Source organism: Tyto alba, unplaced genomic scaffold, assembly GCF_018691265.1.
Source record: "Tyto alba isolate M040663 unplaced genomic scaffold, T.alba_DEE_v4.0 Super-Scaffold_1, whole genome shotgun sequence".
Classification (NCBI taxonomy): domain Eukaryota; kingdom Metazoa; phylum Chordata; class Aves; order Strigiformes; family Tytonidae; genus Tyto; species Tyto alba.
Genome location: NW_024881261.1, coordinates 26,195,880 through 26,215,267, shown reverse-complemented (window position 1 = coordinate 26,215,267; position 19,388 = coordinate 26,195,880). Strand labels below are relative to the sequence as shown.

At 35.5% G+C, this 19,388-nt stretch overlaps 1 protein-coding gene across 28 annotated transcripts in view; it reads left to right on the top strand.

The window, feature by feature from the left end:
* Nucleotides 1–19,388, top strand: part of KCNMA1 (potassium calcium-activated channel subfamily M alpha 1) — a 509,088-nt gene that overhangs the window by 458,626 nt on the left and 31,074 nt on the right. For all 28 annotated transcript variants that reach the window (XM_042789210.1, XM_032982029.2, XM_032982014.2 and 25 more), the window contains one exon: nucleotides 1,502–1,694. In XM_042789210.1, the coding sequence (XP_042645144.1) occupies nucleotides 1,502–1,694 (193 nt within the window). The remainder of the gene's footprint in view (nucleotides 1–1,501; nucleotides 1,695–19,388) is intronic.

Below are 19,388 nucleotides of genomic sequence, written 5' to 3'. Positions count from 1 at the left end.
TACAGCAGGATATAAACCCATTTGTTCTGGAAATTTCATTTAAAATCTGTATTAAAAGAGGCATTTAGGCTGCTGAGTAAACTCTTAAGAAGTAGGCAAATGCCAATTTTAAATATCCTCAGGCAGCCTTAATTCTGTCCCTTTGCATAAAATCGTTAGGAGTAAACCTTTAATTAATTACATGATTGCATATTATTTTTCCCCACAGGAATCCTGCTTCACTTGATGCACAGTACAGACACAAAGGGCAAAATTAAGGTGGCAGGAATAGTTATATCTTAACTTTTGAGTACTTTATAACTAAATCATCTGTTTGATATATACCGTTTTCCACAAGGTTTCATGCATCAAATTATTGAAAGTAATGTGGAATAGTCAGTCTGGTGTCTGAAACTAGGTGGCAATCACTGAATAAGAATTGAGCTCTGCCTTCACTTTGTGCATTTTAAATTCACTTTTGCATTGAATATTCTCAGTGGAGTTCAGGAGACGTTCACCATGAGTGATCAGGAGATGGAAGAGTAGGGCCTTGACTTGGTTTTATGAAAGTCGCTGTGTGACAAGGGGACAGCTTAGTCTCCTCATCATCATTAGGGTCTTTGGGTACCAAACCATGTGAGGCAGCAGAGCAGAATCTAGTTTCCATAAAAAATCTCTTTTTTCTGGGACCTTGCAGCCCCTGTGACAGCCTTAATATTCTGTAACTAGAGATGTGGGCTATTAGATGTGAAAGGCAAGTGTTATCTTTAAACAAAACATAATGCGTTAAGTGTCGTGTCTCAGTTGTGTTAGCTATGAAAAAACCCCATGGACTACCATGACATTTCATTTTTAATTATTGCATTCTCTGATTGAGAATTGTGGAAGCAGGGAATGTTGCATGAGTTGTGCCCATTAAGATAAAGTCTTGTTTCTGTTTCAAAGGATTTAATCACATAACTTTGAAGATCAGTGTGTTTACCTTTTAGAAGCACCAAAAACATGCACTGGAAAGGATTAACCTTTTTTGTGTATAGCTTCAGGTAGAAAAAAATAGTTTTACCCTGATTGCATTTCAAATGTGTAGGACACATAATGCTTTCCTGTTTAAATTGCTCTTCTTTTGCCCAAGACCATTGTGACTTGGTAGTAGATAAATGGACATTTAAAACACACCCCTTGTTATATTCAGAGAGCCAGAGGTTGCCACATGATAGCAACTTAAATCAAGACAATTTCAAGTTACTGATGAGATGTAGAATGCTGGCATTATTCCTGTTTCTTGTTTGTTAGTAATAGCTTGACTGAGTATTGAGACTGAACCTAAAATGCTGCCATCAGCACCAACTACCCTTTAGATTAGCACACATCTCCTATTCCCTGGCACATAGTTAGACCAGCTTAATGTCAGAGCATTAAAAAGATACTTGTTAAATAATTTCCCAAAGCTCCTTCTCAATCTTTAATTTGTTTTTCTTTTTTTCCTCTCCTGCCCCTCTCCTTTTTTTTTTCCCTGCCGAAGGGTACGCCATTAAGTCGGGCTGATTTAAGGGCTGTCAACATCAACCTCTGCGACATGTGCGTTATCCTGTCAGCCAATCAGAATAATATTGATGATGCTTCGCTGCAGGACAAGGAATGCATCTTGGCGTCACTCAACATCAAATCTATGCAGTTTGATGACAGCATTGGGGTCTTGCAGGCTAATTCCCAAGGTAAGGACTGCCCTATAATACTTCTCTGCAGTGCCTACGGGGGACAGGACCTGGCAGGAAGAATATCCCTCACTCAGTAATTCAAAGAGCCCTACATCAGCTTGCTTGACAGTTAAACCTGCTGATTGGTATGATGGCTTTTAAAGGGATAGTCACGTAGTTTCTCTGCTACATCACAAAGCACATCTTGCCAAGGAAAAATGAATGAACGTGAAACTGGCATTTTTTTTTTTTCATTTTAAAATTTTCCTAAAAAAAAATGTAAGATCATTGCTTTCTACCCTTCCCTGATCGGTGGCTTTCTTACCAGGGCAGTTGCTGTTACATGGCCAAAGCTAACTCATACTAATTTCAGAATACCTGAAACTTCTGTCTAACAAGATTTCTTTTTTATGAAAAGCACATTGCAACCACAGAGAAAAAGAGCTGAGTAATACAAGCCAAAAAGGAAAATAAAAAGAATAAGAATTTTAAATTGTCTTTACAGTTCCTGTGTCTTCTTGGTCAAAAATCCACTTAGAATGAACTTGCAGCTGATTTCTTCCCATGGTTTGACATGTACTCATCCCATTTAAGGACACTGAACAAAATCCTTCAGTCTTTGCTTAAAGCAGGGGGCTGATTCATGGGTAGCCAAAGGCTATTTTACACCAACAGTGCCTGTGCAAAGCAGCTGCACAGCAGTCATAGCACCCTGGTAAAGTCCATCCATATAAGAATGATCATCTTCCCACCCCTGAAGGGTCTTGCAACTTATGCAGCTGAAGTCCTACCTTTGATAAACCTAGTAAGTGCTGCAGTAAATATTCCCTCTGGATCTAGCCCTGCTATAAATGTAAGTGTAGAAAGCATAATGCTTTGATCTGCAATTTCCCCATGAGCCTGACCTAGAGACAGTTTTTCCCTCAAGGACCGTGAGAACTAAGATTAAGTTCAGTTTTTCCTCTTTACACTCTAATCAGGAAATAGGAATTATAAGACAAAAATCAGAAGTGGTGGTGTATCTTCTTGAATATGGAAACATCTTGAAAGTGGAAAATTCTTTCTTAGAATCAGCAATTAAACTGTGGAATGTAATACTGGATTTAAATTGTACCAGGAAACTAGAAGCTTTAAATTTCCAAAGTCAGGTTGGATAGTTCTCTGGATAACAAGTGGATTCAGAGAAGACAAAGGAAGTGTTTTTTCGATCCCATGGATGTTTGAAGTTTCAAATCTGTGGCATGAAAGCAATATACCCCCAAATATTTTAGTTCTTCCCTTAAAAATTTGTGAGACTGACTTGCTCACACAATGGTAACTTATAGTCATGATTAGAAAACTCATTGAAGAAGTGCAAGATAGGGATGGAAGTTCCTTGTTTTGCTGATCTAGAACTGGGATTTTAAATTTTTTATCTCAAAACCATATGTGTATTTTTACTACCAGGCTATTGGCTATTCTTTGGTGGATCTCTCTCACTTCCCTATCAACACGTAATTAAAATCATCAAGGAACTGTTTGTCTCACCGCTTTCCTTCCTTCCTTCCTGTTCTTGAGCATGGGCAGTCTTAGAGAATTTCCTTTTTGTGTCTTTGCTCAGAGGTTAACGATATTTCCAACACTTGGCTGTTCTATTTTACCTCTGGGACTACACTGGATCTTAGACCATCCCTGAATGAGGATGGAAAACCTCAGCAATAAACAGTCTTGTGCATCACATAAACACCTGTAATTTTTTACTCTCCATCCTTGAAGGTATTCAAGACCTAACTGCATAAAGCCCTGAAGAACCTGGTCTGACCTCACAGCTCACCCTGCTTGGAGCAGGAAGTCAGACTAGAGACCCTCTGATGTTCCTTCCAGCCTAAACTGTTCTATGATTTTATAATATCCAGGTTGCTGCTACAGCATAGCCTCTATAGGTCATGAAGTGTAGACTGGGGCCATGGTCCCAATCCTTTCAGCCCTATTCAGTGTTGCTGACGTAGAGAAGCAGAGGTACAATAGGTTAGCATGTACTTAGAAATTTTGGATATTTCTTCAGGTAAATGTCAGTCTGCATGTTAAAAAAAAAGGTGACTCTAGCTTTTCTGGGGAAGCAGGGCATAACGTAAGGCAGGTAACCAGCAGCTTTTGGGAGCACTGACTAGGGAGCGGTTCTTCTAAAACAAGTTGCTTCAGAAAATACTTACCTTCCCAGTAAATTCTCTGCTATGGCATCCACAAGACCTTAGTGGGTTGCATTGCTTTCAGTACAGTAAATTTTCTTGAAAGACCTTGAATACAATGCTTAGACTGTCAGAAGCAATTAGATCAGTAGACAGCACAAACTTTACTGGAAATTATATCCAATGTGACATTTTTGTCTGTGAAATGCAGCTTTAACATATGGTGGACACGACTATCATGACAATTACATAAACCAGGTGATTCAACTTGTGCTGGTCAGCAAGCAGTATACTAAAATCACTTCACAGCTCCTTACTGGTAATTAAGTACCTTTATTTACAGAGTGAGTTCTCCTTTTACTTTTGCTTAAACTTTTGTGTATTATTTGACATATTTATGCTTAACACATTAGCTGGTACAAACCTTAAGTATTGCCAGTCTAAATTTTTCTAGATCTGAATGTATGATTTTGAGTTAAGACATTCCTCACCAACATCAGCCTTTGAAAGAGTGATCTGTGCTGTTCTTTCATGTGACTCCTGTTACTGATCATAGGAAACACTGACATTAGAAAATCTGGGTGTGTGGAAGAATGTCAGTTGACCTGTGACAGGGTGTTGAAAAGAGAAGAAACAAAACAAAATATGTGAACAGCCTGAGAAACATATGGGCTAAGATGCAAGATTTTTGGTGAGGGAATTAACAGTGTAATCTAACCCTTGCTATTCTAAGTAATAAGCTAGTATAATTCTGTAGTCACTAAGCAGTGGAATCTCATATGAAAACCTGATATATAATTTATGTTTATGCCTCTGAAAACACAAAAAAATATATTTAATTGATATGTTATTGAATGCACAAGGATCTTTCCAGTTTTTATCTGTGATGATTTCACTCCAGCATCAGACAAAATATGACACCAGTACAAAAATTGTGCCATAAAAAGCAGGATGCAGATTTATTTTACTGTCAGATAAACCATAATCATTGGCTGGTGCTGAAGTACAGGGCCATATCTATAACTCCTTTGTTCTAAGTTGGTAGCAGAAAAAGAACCCACAAATTTAGGGATTTCATTACTCTTTCCCCAGAGCCTCACACTCATCACCTACTTTAACATTGAAGTCAAACCCAGTCCTAGGCATAGAAACATTCAATAGCCAGTCTTTTGTACCCATCCAAACATGCCCTCTCCAACCAGGGACATAGCACTGCACCAACAACTGAACCTGGATGCAATCTGAGACCAAAGGCCTTGTAGAAGGAACAGAAGAGTGCTCATATGACAGCAAGGCTTACTGATAGGGAAAGTTCTGTAACAATAGGGCTGCCAGTTCCCAATGGATTAAGTGAACTGCTGAAAGAAAGTCTACTGAATTAATCTGCTTTATATCAACAAAGGATTTTCTCATTACTAGTTCAAGATGAACTTAATGTGCACACAGCAGTTCTCGTGCAGAAACAAAGACTTCCTAGTGTCTCCTTATAGTGTTAAAATATTCCCAGGCTTTTGGACTGGGTAGCATTAATTATATGGACCTTCTGTAAGTGGTGCAACAACACTTCCGTCCTCTGCTCTGCCTTCCTTGAGTCCTAACTGATCATCCCAGAATTACATCTTAGCCAAATGGAGTGTTCTGCCTTGACCTCCTGAAGAAGAAAAAAATAGCTCACAGTTCCTAGGCACAGAAAAATTATTCTAGACCAGAGCTGCAAAGGAACCTGGAGTACTAAGAGGGGGTGACAGTAAACTATTTAAGTTGTGAAATCTATGTTCATCATCAGCGATCTAGAAACATATGACCAAACGCATGACTACATAATAATGTGAATGGAAACAAGGTGTCTTCCTTAGAAGGAAAAGTTTACTACCTGTTCTGGAAGGATTTGCTAGTGTCCTTTCCATAAAATGTGCAATTCTACTTGAACAAAAAAAGCTTTCAAATTGGACCTGTGTTTTTGAAAGTTCTCATTGTTGAAAGCATTCTCATGGCTGCCTGCACTGAATGTTTCAAAGCTGACTGTGGCACCTCCTTAGGATCGCTAGAGGTTAGGCGTGTAGACTCTGATGACCTGAAACTGATTTTTTGGAAATCATCAGAGCAGTTTGTTGCCTTTTGGAGACCTAGATTCCAAGGACAGAAAGGCCAAAGTGTTTCCCACTGAAGCTGCAGCAAACTATCGCTTTCATTAAGATGTCGCAGCTTCTGAGATACAAAATGCTATAAAGTCAGAGTGTGGCCCACCTCATCACATATTAACTTATAAACTCAGTCAAATGTTTTCTTTGTGACAAGAGAAGTCCTGATTTTATCTTGCAGTTCCACTAATAAATGTTCACTCATTGTCTTTCTAGAAAGATTTGTAAAGAGGTGTGTTTGTGGTGGAAAAAAAAAAAAGGTCACCTTCAGATACTGGAGATTTGTTTTTATTGTCCTTTGATCTTTCTTGCTTCTCATTCTATCCCTTCAAATACAAAGTGAGATTTTTATCAAGAAATATTTTGGAGAGAAGATCAAAGAATTTTAGATCCATGTTAAACATTTGTGCTCCCTAGTCATAACTTTTTTCCAAAACACCTAGAAAGGTTGAGTCTGGGATGGGCTCTGCCTTGGCACTTAAGTTGGGAGAGCTCCAGTAATTCACCTTCCCTTCATTTTGTTGACCTTTACATTCTTTCCTCTTCGAGTACCATCAGTTGATGGTTCCCATTTAGTTTTTCATGCTTCTTGTATTTTCTTTGAGAGACTTTGTGGGAATTTTACTTGTTTTACCCACCAGGTGAACAGGGCTCAACACAAAATATTTTTCTTCAGTTGTAACTAAAACTGCTATTTGGCTTTCTTCCCAAAAACAGAAAGACAATTATACTTAACTGTTTAGAGATTAATAAATTCTGTATCAGAGTAGCCTCTGGGTAGTAACTATAAATAACCAACTCAATAATTTTCTTTTATTGGATAGTGATTTAGATCTTATTTTGAGTCCTATATAATAAGAGCAGTACATTTCATTTAAAAACACTTACTATACAATAAAGAAAAGTGATCTTATGACTCCAAGCAGGTCTAAAGTACAGAAAAGGGAAGGCTCTATAGAAACATTTTTTCTACGGACATTACAAGACAGATCACAGTACACCAGGGTAGATGTATTTCAGCATAGTAACAATTGCAGCTGTTTTCTGAATGACTTCAACTTATGAGAATTTTCCCTAGGAACACTATTTCAACACATGAAAGATCTTTTTAGGGCCTTCATTTACAGTTCTTGTAATAGATCCTCCAACAAGAAAGAGTAAAGAGAAAAAAATAAAGAGGGGATGAACTCCTGGGTAATACATCTCATACATCATGGCAGGATTCTTCTGGGGAAAATCCTATAAAATCAAGTAAACATACTCAGAATTTTACACACTGACTTTCAAGTGTAACAGATTACACAAGCTAAAATAATGTTGTACAAGTTTAGTTTCATTTGATCCAGTTCCTTTAAAAATCACTTGTGGGTTCATCATTTTTTGTTGGAGCTGGCTTAAACTTCGATCAAAAGGCAAGAAACAGCCACTGAGTTTCATTAGATTTATTTCATGATCTGTTGATTAATTCTTAAATTTTTGCAATTTTATATGGATTTAGTCTCACAATCTGCTGCAAGAAATTTCCTATTAAACCAATTTGAGATCTACATTCCATTGTGTTTGCAGGTAATACATTCTTTTTCACCTCTACTGATTAATAATTCTTGATTGTTTTATCTCTGAAATGCTAGCAAATGGAGAGAACAATAGTATTATCAGGATTGGAAAGGAGAGAAAATTCTTAAACAAGGGGGTAGGATAAATACTGTCTGAAAAGCTTGGTTAGTAAAGGTTTTGTGTCACTGTCAGAGATAACTATTGTAATGCTGTTAGAGGTGTTTGTTATAAGTTCAAAACAATAGTTTTATTCCCGAAGGATGTTTTTTTGGTGAATGTTGAGTCTTATTTCTCTTTTTCTGTAGTCATAAGATAAAGTTTTTAAGTGAAGATTTTAGAATATTGAGTTTGATAATAATAGGTGCAGGTACTTTTTAGGCTGTTATGGAATTCAGTATTCCATAGCAATTCAGGCACTGTTTCCTATGTTTAAATTGTTATATTACATGAAAAACATAGAAATAAAAAACCTTATTTTCAAATACAGAAAAATCAAACTTTACTTAAGCCAGGTAAATAATTGCAGAGTTTAAGGAGTTACTTACCCTCTTTAGGAAAGAACGTAAGCAAATGTATAGTATTAAATGTGGATGTAATATTAAAAATAAATAAATTAATAGTGCTGGCAAAAAATGAAAGATTTGGCATGATTTTTTTAAGTGTCAAAATGAGCTATGGCACTAACTTTAATCTGTTCAACACTTAGATTCCTGTGTGTCTTTGCAAATCAATGCAATTTAGGCTGCAGGTTGCTTGTTATAAATAAAGATAGCTCATCATTTCCTAAATCACATAGATGTTTTGAAAAATTTTGCTCCTAGACTATATAAATCCTACTAGTCACATTTGCAGAAATGGCAAGTATTTTGCATTGACATTGAGGTTATTGGTTTGCTAGTATTGATAGTTTAGTGTAGGGATTACACTTGAGTAAGGATGTTTTTATGCTGTGTGTTTTTGAATGCTCCTTGTATTTGCTAGCATCAGTTGCTCTAAATGACAATAAATAGTAATCCAATTAACACAATTTTCTATTTGGTTTGTTGATTATTGGTTAACTAACTGAATGTTGAAATGCTTGCTCTAGTTCAGTTTAACTATAATTTTTCAAAAGAAAGGCTGACCATCCTAAGTAATGAAGTTAATAACTGAAAAATGAGGTAAGGGTATCCTAACTTCCCAGCACATATCCCACATCACCATTTGCTCACAAAAAAATCCAATTTTTGAAGATTAGGTCACTGTGATAAATAACTCAGTATTACCTTTTTGCAACATGCACATAATTTCTTATCCTGCTGAAGTAGATGGATCAGCTGATAGCTGTTATTTATTTTATGGTGGCACACTGGAGCTCTAGATGGGATTAAGAGCTTGTTGTCATAGTCCTGATATATACAAGAATAAAATATGGCCTTTGCCCTGGCAAGTTTACAATCTGATGCCTTGCTTGTTCCAAAACTTAAGTTATGTGCTCAATGTTATACAGGTTAATAAATCTCTCTGACTTCAATGAAACTATCCACCTGTGTAAAGTTAGATTATGTGCAAGTCTTCATAAGATTTTGACTTAAATAAACTAAAGAGCCTGGGTGGGAGAGGCTGTTCAGTTAACATTGTTTCCTGTGCTATAGAAGCCATCCGTGCTAGGACCTTGATAGTCTTCCAGCCTCTATAAGAAACCCTCGACAGAAAAGTTTCCACACAACACCATTTGCATTTCTTGTATTTTCCTTGCAGCTGGACACTAACATTAGCTGCCAGAACTTACACACATGGAGAACAGTTTCCTGTCTCAAAGTTTTCCTAGGAACAGAGAAAAACTATTAAGAAAAGGGGGTTTCAATTCTATAGTTTATAAACTAAAAATGTGTTGGGGAATGGCTGGAGAGACATGTTTCTCTGACACAGTTTCCATGTATTTGAGGAGTGTTGTAAGGTCCTAGTCCAGATACCTTCAAGCTTTCACAAATGCCTCTTTCTCTTCTGCTTTCAAGATACTTTCTGTTTCAGCCAGAGAAAGATAAAACTAGGCAAAGGAGGTAGATAGTACAGTACATCAAGCATGTGATTTCACACTTAAACTATAAATATATTTAACCATCCCAAGACTGTTATAAATTCATGGTGACTCTGTTTTATTATTATTTGCTGTTCAACATCTTGAAAGCAAACCCCCTATTATGAAGGTGTACTATTTTGTACATTTCTGATGCTGAGGAATAAAAAAACCTTCTCTTTTTATGAGCATTAATTATACACCAGGCAAGGAAGCAATTGCCTCTATGTTATGAAATATTAAATCAAAATGCTTCCTGTTCCCAGATGTCCCAGAGATAAATACAGCAGTATTTTGAAGCCCCACTTGGAGCTGTTTTGCCTGCAAATTTATAGTTTTGTCTCCATTTTCAGAAAACCCTGTTTTATGTGAAGTATAGCACTCTTGGTAGTTTTTAAGGAGCAAACTCCTCTGGAGTTGCCTATGTAGGCAACAACTCTTATGTAGATTGCACACAAGGGATCTGAAGTTGAAAGGCTCCTTTAAGATGACAAATGGGTTGAAAGTGTTATTGTCTTTGATTGCATGCCTTACATCATCTGTATGTAGGAATAAGAGAGCTATACTTTATCTTTAGCCATTTTATAAATATTTAAGTCCTTATAGTTGCCTAAAGATATTAAAGCATATTTTACAGTAGTTGGAATATAAATATTATATATAGCACAAGATACCAAAGTAGTTTAATGAATTCATAATTTTCTGTTCACTTTTATTGGAACGTGTTTTATGTTCCAAAAATTCCATTTAAAGAATAAGAGACCATTCTGCTTCCTGACAAGATGTGAGCCAAAAGTGAATGTTATCAAGGTTGCTTTAAATGATGATATGGGACTTTGATTAGCAAGAAGAAAGGGAATGTGGGTGTTAGAATGTACTACACCAATCTCCATGTTTTAACTTTAAAAAAAGTATTTTTGAAGAAACCACTTGGTTTTTAAGTCTTTAAGAAACTGTAAGGTGTTTTGCTTCTCTGTCTATGTATTTTTAAAAAGTTCTTAATTGGAGAAGGAGACACATATCTAGATCCAATTATACAAGTATAAATTTTTTAAAATTTGAAGTTGTTTCTAAAACAACCAGCCATAAAATCTTGTGACATTAAATGTATAAAAGGTCTGTATTATATGGCCACTTAAATACGAAGGTGTGTTGAGGTTACAATTGTGAATCTTTGAAATTCCCATCAAATAAAAAAGAAAATCTTTTTAATATTTCACAGTTTCACTATTTCCCAGTAGGAGTCCATGCTGGGTAATGCTTGCTAATTACCCACAACAAAAGTAGACACACAATTCTGGTAAATTACCTGACCCTTTGCATTTTAATGAGACAACAAGGATTTCATGAAGTGATGTTGTTTCACTGGTTAATGGTGTCAGCAATGTTGTAATTGTAGGCTGAAGCACATTAGCTGCACAACCACATGTAGGAAAGGTTTCTCTCGACAGGCCCTTTGGAGAATAGAACAGGGCATTATCATTAAGCCTATGTCATTTGCATGCTGCTAATCACTTACTTTATTATCTTGTGTATCCATTGTCTTTCTTTAATTGCTCTTTAAATGAAAATTAAAAATAGTTCCAATGCCCATGATACTTGTGATAACATCTTGATTATGAAAGAAAATGGAACATATAGATAATATATTACAGGATTACAAGATAGTTTGAAAGTTATATACCATAGCAGTCAGCCTCATGAGCGTAATTCTGGTATCTTTCTTTGCTTCAGTACGTATTGTTTGTTTAATAAATGGTTATTTATATGCATAAAGGTGGTTGTTTTTTTCAAAGGGCATACATGAATTCAGAGATCAATGTCACTGGTTTTGCTTTAGTGTGGAAGAAATACAAAGCATCAATATCTAGCAGGTTCCACCAGTCTAATAACGTTACAGGAGAAAGCTAGATTTTAGCTCTTTGTTCTTTCCAGTTAAATGCTAGTCTGTGATATCTGGTGTAGAAGAGCAGAATCTAACACCTGCTAGTGTGTTGCAGAACTTCAACAGATTTAGGGTAAAACTTAAAAAATACATGACATTCTCTTATCAAGACAGACCTGTTGATTTTTAAGTTTGACATGGTTAAATTTGAGGCAACCCAGGCTTTCCGTAATAGACAGTCTCTAAAAACTTGGTAGCTTCTGCTTATTAAGAACCTTCCAAACCTTTCAGCATCTGCAGGGTTGGATATGCAGGCTGAACTGAGGTATGGTCTTCATTTGAGAATCAGTACTGCTATGCTCCTAATAATATATTTTTGCAGCTTTTCTTTTCAACATCTGAACAAAACAAACCTGAAAAAGGAAATCTATGAATTTTGCAAGTGGTATGGTAGGAATTTTTCTTAAAGGAAGAAGGGTAAACTTTGTTCTTGACTAGTTATTGTGATTTACTTTTATTCAACACAGCTCAATAAGATTGTGGTTACTGGAAATTTTCATACTGACTTACTTGGATACAAGATTAAGACTATATATAATTTCTGTAATGTCAGAGGAATACCTGATCTTTTGCAAACTTTCCTTAGAGCTTTAAACTAGGCCCTATGAAAGTATAACTGAGATTGAACCTTTCATGTTGATTTGAGGTTTAGTTGTGTGTTTATATTTTGTATTCAACTTTAAATGTCAAGTACTCATAATAGTAAAACAGGAACATGATTACTGGTTAGTAGTGAGATGCAAAGTATCTCTACAGTGTAACAGCATATATATTTTCTCTAAATTTGACTTTACAGAGTTTTTGCTTAAATGCATAGGCAAGATTATAGTGTGATTGAATGTCCTCATAGGATTTCCTGTTTCTGCTAAATTCACGTCAGTCTGCTTGTTCTGTGACTTTGAAATGAGTCTCCAAGTGAGGACAAAGATAGCAAGACATTTTTAAAATAACTTCTCTGAAAAAAGTTAAGAGAGATTTCACTGAAATCAGAAAGTGTCATATTGGGGCTGAGAAAATGTTGGAGGAATTGTTTCTTGTTTCTTTAAGGACAGATGGATTGGATTAATAACGCTACGGTTATAGGGGATATTCTTAAGAACTAGTGTTCCATTAGTCACAAGTGTGAGCTTGCTCAGGAACAGTTTATTCTAACAAAATTAAATTCAGAGAAGTTACTTGAACCATTTTGTTTAGAATATTAAGCTGTGTATTTTAGAAACTATATCTGTTGTAAATCCTCAATAATTTGTGAATTGTTCCTGTTCTAACTTTTTATGTATGAAGATGTCTTCATAGAACGGTAACTTCAAACTTTCCAGAAATAAGTTCATCTACATAAAAAAAAGTCCCAAATGAATTGATTTATCTAATGTATCCTGGATTGAAACCAGTGTTTGACAAGCTGCTTAAAATAATGTTTTGGTGAACACTTTCTTAGAGGACAAATATTGTAAAGATTTTTCCATATACCTCCAATATAGCAACCTTGCTATTTCCAGTTTAATAAATGGGCTTAAGCAAACAGAAAAAACCTTAGATACTCTGTTATACCCTAGTTGATTTCATTGCCTGCCCCTTGCCACCAAATCTTCCTTAGACTTCATAAAAAAGGGATTTTGCCACAAAATCTTGGAAAAGGATTCCTTGGAGTATGACATTCTTAGAGATTTTAAACACAGATTTGAAGTCTTATTCACATTTTCTTATCCAGACATGAGGCATGTAATGTTTCCATTCTCAACTCCTTTTGTTTATTTTTTAGTGTCTAGCACCTACAGTAATTTTACTAAAAACTAATAAAACTTGTAGGCTTTTTGTTTTTAAATTTAATTATTAGGTGTTGATGAGCCTGGTGTGAGACCTAAAATTCATGAAATGGAAGAAATGTCCTCATCTTTTTTCTTGTCCAACAGTAGAGACCAAGTTGATGGCTAGCAATGTGGAAAGGACCTAGAGTGTTTCCTTCCAGGTATTCAGGAGAGGATGGACTGGGGATTGAAGATCTATGAAGATCTATCTTCTCTCCTTTGCCGATCAGTGAAGGGAGACTGGGGACAGCATTACCTTCCTGAGCTTTTCCTCCAAGACTAGTGTCACGGTTTGAGCTCAAACCCAGGACAACTAGTATTGTCTTCACTCATTTCTCTGTAGGAATTCCCTTATGTGAGTCAAAGCAGGAGCTACCCTTTGATAAGCAATGAGAAGTCTGTCAGGAGGAAAAGGTGCTTATGAAAAGTATCTTGTGATGCACATTCCAAAATACTCTCCCTGAAAGAGACAGAAGAGATTCTGCTTACTTGCTCAAGAAGTGTAATGTTACCTTTATGTATCCCAGTTTTCTCAACATTTGAGAATTTGGTCATTACTAACTTTTCAACTAAATCTTCAATTCAGTTCTTGAGTGACAATGTAAACTCTTGTCTGAATATATCTTCCATTTTGAGTGAGACAGCTGTAGACTGAATTAGATAGACAAAGAGGGTGCTTCTTAAAATTTGGAATATATCTTTTTTTTTTTTTTTTTTAATAACAGTGTGCTTTACGGTGTCAAATGTAAATAGGCTTTAAAATTTATCTGCAGATTTATAGTTCAGATTGGCCCTGCCCAAAACCACAGATTCAAACTTCTTGAACTACCTCAAAAAAATCCACATTACGACTTGAGTATTTATTCTTAGAATCATAGCAAATAGCAAAAAATAGACTAAGGACTCTCAGAAATATTCAAAACCCTTAGTTGAAAGGACAGCTATTTCCAGTGATACTGGTACTAATGAAATCAAACAAGTAAACATTTTATTTTTATCAATCCATATAACTCTCCAGTAAATAATAATGGATAGGAAAATTAATGTGTTGTTTAAGTGTTTATAGAGATTATGCCATTTTAAAATCCAACAGTACTATTTAGATGCATTAATGACAGTAAATAGTCATCATAATACTGAAAACTAAAAAAAAACCACCTGCTTATTGGAAATTTTCAGTATGACTCTACTGTGCACTGGATACCATGGCATATATTTTCTGGTTACCACCTAATTTTCACTACTTAAAGAATATCACATTACATTTTACTGTTATCATTTTCTTTACCAGTTTGGTTGCTAGTGTGATGGGTTTTGGATCCCATATAAATAAAATAAATATGGAGCTGGTGTTGGGATGCTTCTTAAATATAAAAAGACATTTGAACTGTGAGAGGCAGACAAAAACCTTAAAAATGCTAGCAAAACCTCAAATAAAATAATATGTCATTCTATCATGGTAAAAGGTTACTTTTCTTTCTAAGATTAATAATTGTTGAGAGGGGAAAAACTGTGAGCAAAAAGAATTCAAACTTAGTAGTGGAAAATTCATCTTTTCTTAAGAGCAGGCAATACCTCACTGGTTTTGAGTATACTTTTCCTTTTTTCTTGATACATTTCAAAAAATTATCTGTTTATTTATACTGGTGACTGTATACTTTGGAAATTCTTCCCCCTAGAATAGTCATCAGAGGCATAAGTTACTTTCTGGTTTCTTGATTCTGGATCCTGTAATGACTGAAGCAGAGGTTCCCAAACTGTACAGATTGGGTACTACCAGTTGTATCACTGCTGTTCTTCAAGCAGTTGTGTCTACACAACCTTAGATATTATTAGTAGCTAATATATTGCTACTGGTACATCATTCAAGAACATACAATTAGAGAGATCAGTTTTCATACTGTCTGGCAATACCAACATTTCTGAAGTGCAATTAATTGTGCTGATGGGATGACATGCATGTATTGAAAATATACTCCAAACCCTAGGATAGCGTTTCCTTATTCCCATTTCAAATTGTCACCATATATTATTTTCAAGGTTCAGATTAAAATGCAGCAGGGATGTAGTAAGCTATCTTTTTGGATCAGGAGGGTTTTGTTTGAAGAAGTATACAAATACTCCTTAGGCAATTATCATTCCCTACAGTGGTAACTGCACCTGGGTGCAAGTGATTTATTGTGCTTTCTGTGGAAAAGTTGGTTGAGTTAGTGTTAGGCAGACTGGCATGGTTCAAAACAACTTGATACTCTTTTTCACACATGATACCTATAAAGATGTCTTTAACAGACATGCTACTCTGGAGTAGTATGTGTTACAGAAGGCAGTATTTGAGTGACAAAGAGCATGGCTGATTTTTTTTTCCCTCTATTTATGGTGTTCAGTTTGGAATTCTGGTAAAAAATTTTGGCTTTCAGAGAACCTTATTAGTGGTATGCTGAAAGCATGAATGCCAGAAGGAAATTCTCTGTTAAGCCTCTTTAAAAAATATATTCACACATGACCAGAAAATCCACATTCCTTTACTCTGAGCATTTAATCAAACCTCAAAGTTTTTAAACTACTAATTTAACCTTTGGGAATCACATGCATACTATCTTTTGACTATGTGCTTTTATTACAACCTGTCCACTAAAAAGTTGTGACAGGATTTGGTGAAATCTGGCAGGATTGGACATGGGTACAATATGTTCTCTAGTCATCAGGCTTTGCCAAGAATTGCTTTTTTACAATATGGAATAAGATGGGAGAGGAGCTTTTGGATACTTGCAAATAGATTAGACTGCAGGAAATGTGCAGGAGGCCTACAGAGCATACCTGCCAGATAAATTATAGGTGGTCTTGATCTGAATCCAACCTGTCTCAGAGCTCAGCTCTGGGAATCCAGTTCAGATTTCTCTGACGAAATGAGGCCTTAGCCTTTACAGTTAAATCTTTGATCCCCAAGACAGCCTTGAATGTGGGATTTTAGTTTTGACCCAGCCTTTAGAGAACTTAATGACATTTTATCATAGGTTTTCAGCTCAGCTCCACCTTGAGTAATTTACAAGTCTGCTGGCACTATTTAGCCCACACAGACCATGAAGTGGACTGTAAGTAAGTCCAAGTTGATGGAAAAACAGTATTGCTAGAAGAGAGTGACAGATGTTGATTATCACATAATGTCTGTTTAAGCATTTTGTATGGATCCATTTCCTCACTGTGTTCACCTGAAATTTTTGTAGAAGTTACAAAGTAATTGTACTTAAAGATGTGGAATCATCTGCTAAAGAAATTGTCAGAATACGTATTGCAAAAAATGACTGGTGTGGTTATTACTGTTGCTGCTCAAGGGAGCTATTCAGATGCCTCATTTATTGCAGCTTAATAGATTAAAAGTCCAAATTGAGTCTCATGATATAAACCTAATCAAATTCTAATCTGCATAATTTTCCCATAAGCAGCAATGGGAAATTTGTTTAATTTATGTTTCGGTAGTTGCCAATCATGTGTTGGACAACATTGTTACTTTTATTTATTAAAATATTTTTATTGATTTCTTGCTATGACATCTGGTTTCGCTCTTCCTTTTTTCACCAAGGAAAAAATTACTTTCTTTGATATAATATAGGATTATAATGACATAATGTAGATTCTTGCCTAACATGTTGATATATCATTTTTAATGGTGAGCTTTCCATTTTATTTGTAGTTATTGAATACCTGTCTCTCTGAACTAGGTAATATAGCTTAATTTATTTGATAAGTTTTATTCAGCATATTTATTTATTTTTGCCTGAGGTCTAAATATGCAAGGTTGATTAATAATTAAACCAAAAAGAATTTGGCATTATTTTATACTAAATTCTTTTAGCTACAAACCTATGATACACTTAGATGCTACCAACTGTGTGCTCTAGAAGTACCTAGTATAGAAACTATTAAATCGTAAATGGAGAGTAGGGACAATTGAAAAATAAAGTTTGTAATGAAAGTGGTTAACACCCACAAGAATTATAATTTCTGATGTTATTGTGGATTTAAATGTGTTCCATAATAATTGCTAAATGAACATATGTTACTATTTCTTCTCTCTCTTTCCAAACACTTGTATAGTTCTAGTGGTTCTTTCTGCACAAAATAAGAAAAAACAAATAAAAAATAAAGTCTGTGAGAAGTAGCCAAACTACTCTAGCACATGGACAGTAGTATTAAGAGTAGGTGTGCTATACCTAGAGGTGCAATCCACCAGAAAGAATAAATAGTCTCTTGCCATCAAGAGATAAATTTCCACTAGAAGAACAATGTGAGAGAACTAAATGCTTTCGCAACAGGAGTAAGCTTTGGAAAAGCAGGTTCATGACAACAGAGAAAAGGGGGGAAAAGGAGACAGAAAATCAAAGATGACATTATGATTACAAAACAAAATAAGAATTTAACAAATCCAAAGCACATGGTAAGTTGGAAGGAGTTAAAATATTCTCTGACCAGTTTGTAAAAACTTAGCATAAAATTAATGTGAACACATCCCGAGCAATAGGCTAAGTGTGAAGCAGTTTGGAAGCTGTTGTCTTCTGCATTCTAGAAGTCCTTTGTATTTTACTGTGTTTTGTCCCAGGTGTTTTCAGTTAGAGAGTTACTCAATCATTCCTGTTTCTGGAGATGGCTTAGTAAATAGATGCTTAAAGACAGGTACAAGATGGTGCTAACTATCATGTAATAAACTCCTGATGGCCTGTCTCTTCTTCTTGTTGCACAATGGGGAACCTGAAGTGTGTCTCAGTTTAATATTTAATTTCCCTTCTTGATAGCCTAAACACCCCAAGCAATTATCCCGGTTTTCTTGGCTGCAACCATTATGCCTGTCTTCATGGCCCTCATAGGTTTCTTTGATTTACTCTTCTCTGTGCCATACAGTGCTTTAAAAAATACAAAATTATTTTCCTAAGTTTTACACTTTCGGAATTGTTTGCTTATGCACTAGACACTGAATAAGAAATCACTGATGTACTCCTGTAGTACATTTTATGTTCCCAAGACAGATGTGTATAAAACAAGATGGCTGCATTGCATAACAGGAGTTCTAGTTCAATCTTGGCTTTATTGGCAAAAAAAAACTAAATAGGATATGTCAGGCCAAAGAAATAAGTAACCTAGGCAAAAACTTGCTTAGGTAGAGCTTTACAAAGTTGCTATAGCACTGAAAATAGAAGGATGAAGACTCAAAAAAAAAAAAATTTAATGTTATTTTCCCTTTATGAAATATAAAAATATACTCAGTAAAAATTTGCTTGATTCCACTGAGAGTGAGAAGTTCTTGTCAAACTAATACTGGTCAGGAATATTTACTGAACAGAGAAAGTTTCCATTCTAGCAGACATGAGGGAAGTGTTATGGTTAGTAACTATCTGTTATCTCACTTAAAGTGAGCAAAATAGCAAGGAGAGATCAAAGCTATGGTCTGCAAAGCATTAGTAAAGAAAGACTACTTGAGACTACTTGTTTTGGTAGCTTTGGGTTGTGTAAGCTTGTAGTGAACCTTGGCAGAGCTATGGTTTGGATAATTGCCACCTGAGATTTTGTGAAAAAAAAACAAACCAAACCAAACCAACCAACCAACCAACCAAAAAAAAAAAAAAAAACAAAAACAAAACCAAAAACAAACAAACAAACAAAAACGGGCAGTTTCAGATAGACTTCATTTTGATTTTCTGTGCATTTGATGGTGAAACTCAAAATGATGCTTAGACTGGGAAAAGACTCATATAAGTACCTGTGAGTAAAGCCCTCTAAGTTATACATGATTCTGCACTATGCTTAAAATATAATTCTACTTCTAACATATTATGCTGTTCGCAATTGAAAATGGAAACAATGTGGTATCATCCAATGCAAGACCTCAAGATGATGAAACCCCAGTCCTTCTCCCACTCCTTTGTTTTTACAGCTTAATCCTGTCTTGCTAGAGCAGCACAAGAACCAGTAGACCTATTAATCCTTTGCACTTCCAGCACATGGGACCACTAACCCACCCAGGAACACTTCTCACACTTTG